This window comes from Halyomorpha halys, unplaced genomic scaffold, assembly GCF_000696795.3.
Source record: "Halyomorpha halys isolate HHAL.00 unplaced genomic scaffold, Hhal_1.1 Scaffold558.1, whole genome shotgun sequence".
Taxonomy (NCBI): domain Eukaryota; kingdom Metazoa; phylum Arthropoda; class Insecta; order Hemiptera; family Pentatomidae; genus Halyomorpha; species Halyomorpha halys.
Window position 1 is genome coordinate 160,059 of NW_027115474.1, and position 7,475 is coordinate 167,533.

General features: G+C 30.1%; 1 protein-coding gene across 1 annotated transcript in view; it reads left to right on the forward strand.

Moving 5' to 3' along the window:
• The window catches only part of LOC106684231 (carbonic anhydrase 2), a 24,966-nt gene that overhangs the window by 17,091 nt on the left and 400 nt on the right, over nt 1–7,475 (forward strand). Inside the window, exons 4-6 of the mRNA XM_067052523.1 lie at nt 1,349–1,487; nt 4,143–4,248; nt 5,594–5,821. Of these exons, the coding sequence (XP_066908624.1) occupies nt 1,349–1,487; nt 4,143–4,248; nt 5,594–5,821 (473 nt within the window). The remainder of the gene's footprint in view (nt 1–1,348; nt 1,488–4,142; nt 4,249–5,593; nt 5,822–7,475) is intronic.

The following is a 7,475-nucleotide window of genomic DNA, read 5'->3' on the forward strand; positions in this document are numbered from 1 at the left end:
TGTGCGCATTTAAGCTGGTATAAGTCGACAAGAATTTTAATCAAATGGTCGGCAAGAAATTCTTATCAACTTATACCAGCTAATCCTAATAACTCATCCATACGCTTGCGCATGCGCGATTGGTACATGGAAAAATGTAGAGAGGGTTATTGGACAGGTTGCATACCCTGCTCTCCTTCAAAGAAAAAAATAAGAATTAGCCACACCTCTGGAGTTCATTTTTAGGTTAAGATTCGAAGGAAAGTCCACCATTGTATTTTAACTAAAACAGAAGGCAGGAGGTGTGTAGGGGCTATAGTATTTTTTTAAAAAGGAGAAATAAGAGAGATGAAGAATAAACAAAACCTCAATATTATATTATCTTAAACACTTACATTAATGGTTACAGAATAATCTCAATAATAACAGAAAGAGTCCCTCAAAACTCAGAAGTCAAATTACAACTAATATAACTTTCAGCGAACTAGGATAAATATACACACTCTCACTTTTATTATCACTGTTCTCGAAAAACAAAAAAAAAAAAAACCTTCCCTCGCTCTCGCTTGTCAGTGTTGCCATCTCACAAGGTGATTGGTTCCTATTCCTCTGTCTTGCCCCCTGAGTTCATAGGGCCCACCCTTTTGGTTTCACTTTTCCTGGCAGCTTACCCCTCCATTATACTCCTACCTTGCTGAGGTTCTAGTCATTCTTTGATAATCACAATTATTACATCTAAGGAATTTTATATATAAACAAATCTAAGGATTCAAAATACTTTAGATTTTTTTAATGATATTCTCTTAGGAAACAAATCATATCATTCTATATGATATGATATATTTTCTAATTGATCAAAAGATTATTGTTCTTGAATTTTTTTTTTTAAACATTTATAAAAAATACTGAAGTCCTACCAATAAGTTATATTAGATTCTGCTTTGTTATCTCAGCTGTCTTTCAATAAGAACTATAAGTTCTGTTGATATCTAATTGACATCAACTTCAGTATCCCAGTATAGCCATACTAGAAAACGGATCTCTCTGCTGTCGCATTTATTGGCCAGTTCCTCAAGACACTCCAAACTCTAAAATTCCTATCACACCTCATAGTACTACTTTATAAATAAATTTCTTATGTCATTTGTAAAATTTGCATGGTGGACCCTAAGATAATATAAGTTCAATAAATACTCATTCACAAAAACATGAATATAAATATAAATATATATTTATAGAGATTTAGTTGGAACAATTAACGTAATAGACTTCAAAGAAAAAACTTGTATTGATGAATAATGTAGATGGAAATAAAATAAGATATTTTCAATTTCTTAAAATTTAACTAATTAATTTATATTTCATGCAGTGGAAATAAAATCTCTGGAAAAGGGATACGCACAAGTGTTTGGTGCTTTTCTTCCTGGTATATTTGAGGTGGAAGGAATTCACTTCCATTGGGGCAGTAAAAACAACAAAGGTAGTGAACATGTTCTCAACCAAATACGGTAAGAAATAATACATTCAAGTTATACTAAGTAGAAAACTTTAGTTCATGTCAACAAAATTTTTTTTTATATTTTACTCATACTAAACAATTTTCCCATATGTATAGTACTTATATACTAATATTATTTGTTATACTGTATTTAAGTTTTATTCATCATGGTCATCTTGTTTTTTTTCTACTTAGCCCTGAAGAAGGCTTGAAATTCTGGCTGAAACTTTGGCATTACTAAAATAAGTTTTACTTGTTATTCACTTACCGCCAATGTTTCAAGTCTTCTTCAGGGCTAAATACAGACCCCATGACAATAAAAATAAACTATAAAAGAAAATGATGATAACAAGCAATAAGAAAAATATGAAAGAATACAAGAAAAATACATAAATCATACTTATACATACATGTAAACAATGGAAAATTGAAATCATGAGAAAAGTGAAAAATTAAAGGATATAAATTATATTTTATAATAAATTATTATTATATTTTTTGCAGTTTTCTTTTTCACTTTTTTTTTATGATTCTAATTTTAATTTTTTCTATAGTTTGATTATGTTCATTTTGTTTATTCTTTTGTTTGTATATATTTTAAGAGTTTTTTTATTTATTTTAGTATGTATGAGATCATTCATCACTATTACCTATTGCCCAGAACAGTGTGGCAGATTGTAATATCTACCAATAAATAAATCTATCTAAAAAAACAAACTTTTTTCTATGTTTACATACATGTTCTGCTATTATTTTCATATTTTTCTTATCTTATTTAATATTATTACTTGTATCCTCACATTAATGATCCCATCCGAATGATTTATATATGCCCTCCTTCTTTAGCAAATCCTTCCTCATACATGCAACCTCCCTCTGGAATTCTCTTCCCATCTCCATTCGCCAGTCCTCATCCATTCTCTCCTTTAAACGACACCTATTCCTTCATTTATTGAATAACCAAACCTCCACATCTTTGTAATCAAATAAATAGGCAGGTATTGATTAACATTATAAACAGTAGTAAAGCCAATATACCAATGTAATTTCATTCTACTATCTGAAAATTTGTAAACGCTCGCCAGATAAAAATCTCACTATATGAACCATGTAATTATTCTTAGGGGACATATGTCCCAGAATAAAGTTATTTTTTTCATTCATTCATTCATTAATCCATAGTCAACAATAAACATATTACCATCTAAATTTTAATCGCAATATATGTATATTTATTTCAAATATAAGAAGATGGTCAAAAATCAACTGTTCGCTTTGAACAGCCCTGATGAAGCCCTGCAAAGTTGGGCGAAACGTCGGACATTAAAATAGTTATAAACTATATGTTCTTTTTTTGACCGCAACCCTGACCATCTTCTTATATTTAAATCTTTACGGTCAACTATATATATATATATACATATAGTTATATACATTTATTTATTTTTGTCTAATTTAAGCGTTTTTACTATACCATGAATGAATCCTCTTTAATTAAATAAATAAAACTCCCAAATGGGATTCCAAGTAAGTACCAGTTCTAAGTACGGACATTTGTTTATGGTGTGAGCCAATAAATAACACTCCAAATTTTCGAGATCAGAACTACCAAGTTTTTAAAGACAATAAATATATTCTCATGGAGTCATGAAACCATACTATTTTGTTTAGTATAAACTTACAGCTTTGAATAAGATAAATTAATAGTTAGAACATAATTATTGTTAACCATGTTACCATATGGTTAAATTAAAACACTTTTAGATTCTTTACTTTTAAATTACACCGGTCCATCTGCTACAACCATATAACACAGATTTGATTCCTGTGCCTTATAAGAACTATTTCTAAAGTGCTTAAATCTGGTACAGTGTCTACTTTATGTAAGGCCCTCTGATATCCAAAAGGGGAATTGGCTTGATGGGTCTACGAGAAGGTGAAAAGGAGTTAAGATACATCGAGCTGGAGAATGACTTAGGACACTTCCAGTGGACCTTCAGGTAGACATGACTACCTCAAAGGGCTGAAAGAGAATGACTTTTAGAGCCTAATAGAATAAAACCCTCAGGTGTTCCGTCAGCCATGAGGATGCTACCTGCATGCCAGCTTGCAGATTAAGTCAATTTATATTTTATCTATAAGTCAATTTAGTGCTATATGCTTTTGGAGTGAGGCTTCGAGAACCCAATAAGAAAACAGGAACCAAAAGGTAACCCCCACTGATATCTAAAGGGGATAGCCTGAGGGATGTATAAGAAGGTTGAAGAAAAGACAGAAGAAAGGACCTGGAGTTTGAAGGTTGAATAGTTAAGAAACTTTGAGCATGTAGGCTGGAGGAGTACAATTGAACCATGAGGGGAACCTCTGATGAGATCTTTGACCTGACTGCCTCAGATACAGTTAATAAAGAAGAGAAGGCAGCAAACCACACACCACGGCATGCATCACCCACCCAGCTATAGGTATTCAAACAGGATGTAAATATATTTTATGGCAAGATTCATTGGAATCATTCTATCGTATTATATTATTCATGTAATTATAGAGGATAATACTTGTAAATAAATAATTTGTCCATTTGTATAACTTTGAGAATTATATTAACCACTACCACTCCTTAATATATTATAAATTTACTGATATACTTAAATTGTGTTCAAAACAGGTTCCCAATGGAAATGCATATAGTGACGAGGAACCAAAAATACGGCAATTTATCGCAAGCAATGGAACATCCTGATGGTCTAGCAGTCCTCGCCATGTTCTACCAAGTACTGCAAGTGTTATAAGCATTTAAATACATAACAATTTAACATGATATAGAAAATGGTCTTCATGTTTAATTAAAAACAATCATTTTTGTATAATACTTTTGGTTGATAAAATTTCACAGACACTGCTGTTAATTATTGTTGTTTCATTTTTTTCTTTCTCAATTTATTATTGCAGTCATATTTTATAATTCGAATTTTATTTTTGAGAGAAGATGGTCGGGGTTGTGGTCAGCAAAGATACATAAATAAACAAAACTTAATTATTTGTGGTGACATTTCTACCAATGTATCTTCCTCTCATATCAATCTACGGTCATCTATTAACACCTCATTTTTAAAATTTTATTTTTACCCTAAGGCTGTAAAACATATTTTCAATGCTTGTAATATTATTCTAAAGGGAAGAGTCCCGGAATATGAAGAGCATTATTATTTTATTTATCTGACCTCGATACTTCTATGATCTTAATTGTAATTTTCATGAAAAGTGAAAAGCTTATATTGAAAATAAAATACGTATTGCTTAAGGTGATATAACCTATAATTCTGAAAAAATCTTTACACCATTAAAAAAAAAAAAATCAATGAATCGTCCTAGATAAATTTAGAAAAAATTTTTGATGACAGAAAAAAATATATAAATAGCCTATAAAATGATGGTTGAGACATCATGCCACTAGAATGATGCTTTGATTTTTATCTTTTAAACCATTTTTATATTGTTTTTGTTTTTACCCCTTTGTTACAGCGGGTAGGGGTTCAAAAGGAACCTTTGCTGAAAGCAAAATATACAAACATATAAACTAGAAAAAAAAAATAACTTAACCAAACTATTATAATAATTAAAATTAAGGTTTAGCAAAGAAAAAAAAATGTCTATATATCACTGTGGGTGATTGACGAGACCTCTGCTGCTGGTAGGTTGTTTGTCCTCCTGGAGGTAGGTTTGAAAGAGGGTACGTCCAACCACCGTGTCCTCAAAATAGTGATTAAAATGATGGAGATGGCCAGACTGCGTAGTGAGAAGACACTTGAGCCAGTGTGCACACAATGTGATTCTAAGGTGTCATTTGTATGTCTGCAGTATAAATATTAACAACCTAGAGTATATTTTCATTTTTAACATAATAGCAACCATATCTTAGATAATCAATTATATGTTGGCTGTAACACCCTTCTAAATGGACACCTCTTAATAATGGATAAAATATCCTTTCCCATGAGTATCCCTTGTGCAGCAGCTTTACGGTTTAAAAATAGGCTTAGTTCAAAGCTAGATTTTATTTTTATTGTATTTAAGACTAAATATATTTTAATTTCAAATTCAAATGAACTATTACAGATACAAGAACAGCCAAGCCGCGTACTGAGACAGATCCTGAGGGAAATGGTGATGGTACGTACAGTCGGGAGCACTACTTACCTCACCAGTTCTCTGCCGTTATCCCAGCTGGTGCCCAAATCGACAGATATCTTTTACAGTTATCAAGGCTCACTCACAACGCCACCATGCTCCGAATCTGTTATTTGGATAGTGTTTCCAGACCCTTTGCCTATTTCATACTCACAGGTTAGTTTTTACTTTTTAAAATAATATGAAGGCTAAAATTGCCGAAAAAGGAAAAAAAAAAAAAATGTAAAAAGGGAATAATTCATATTTCAATTACAGCCATTTAATAAATGACTCGTTCCTTAACTCATATGTGTTATATGTATTAAGCAGCAAAAAATTAGAATCATTTATTTTAGAAAGGTCGCATATCCAAAATTACCTAGTTACATTTTTTTTTACAGATTTGATTATTTGAAGATACAAGTTTGTATTAGGATTTGAAAAATTTTATAATGGAATGCATTGTAATTTTTTGAATGTTCAAACATTCAAATTGCAGTATTTTAATGAATCTTTCTGGATTAGTTAAAATTTAATTTTGGTTTTCAAGCCCTTTCCAAAATAAATGATTCGATTATAAAGTCAGGTTAATCCACATTGAAAATAAATTACTGTAACTTTGGGAGGAGATGTTCTGCATTGGGGTCAAAAAAGATAATTGTCAAACGTCAATGAAACTAATAGCTAAAATTGCCATGGATACGACACGTATTTATCAATGAACCATTCATAAATAAAGGTCGTATCCATGGCAACATTAGCTATTAGTTTCATTGACGTTTGACAATTATCTTTTTTGACCCCAATGCAGAACATCTCCTCCCAAAGTTACAGTAATTTATTTTCAATGTGGATTAACCTGACTTTATAATCAAAGCATTTATTTTGGAAAGGGCTTAAAAACCAAAATTAGATTTTAACTAATCCAGAAAGATTCATTAAAATACTGCAATTTGAATGTTTGAAAATTCAAAAAATTACAATGCATTCCATTATAAAAATTTTCAAATCCTAATACAAACTTGTTGTATCTTCAAATAATCAAATCTGTAAAAAAAAATGTAACTAGGTAATTTTGGATTTTCGACCTTTCTAAAATAAATGATTCTAATTTTTTGCTGCTTAATACATATAACATATTATGAGTTATATGATGGAGCTGGTCGGGGTGAGGTCAAAGAGAATAAAAAATAGTAACATTTATAATAACATTATATTTATAATAACATTTATTTGCCGACATTTCTTCCCACTTTTTAGAGCTTCATCAGGGCTAAAAAGATACAAAATTTATGTAAATATATGTGCAAAGAACATTATATATACAAATGAACAAACAGAAGAAATAAAAATAGTTATAGTATAAAATAGACAATGATTGAACTATTAGTTTAAATGAACAGGACACATAATAACATGTAAAAATAGAAAAGTAGATCAGGAAAAAAATTAACAATAAAAGACAGAAAATTAAGGAACTAAGTTGAGAATAAATAAATAATAATAAAAAATAAGTAAATTAGTATTATTTTTTATTTTCGTTCATCAATACACAACTCATTTCAACGTTCATTTTAAACCTAATAGTTTATGAATTTTTTTTTGTTAAATACTTATCATTGTCTATTTTGTATTATAACTATTTTTATTTCTTCTTTTGTTTCATTTGTATATAATTTTCGTTTCACTTATATTTACATAAATTTTGTATCTTATTATCCTACTAAAATATTTTTGTATCTATTTAGCCCTGATGATGCCCTACAAAGTGGAGCAAAAAATTGGCAAATAAACAGTTGTTAACTATTTTTGTTCTCTTTGATTGCACCCT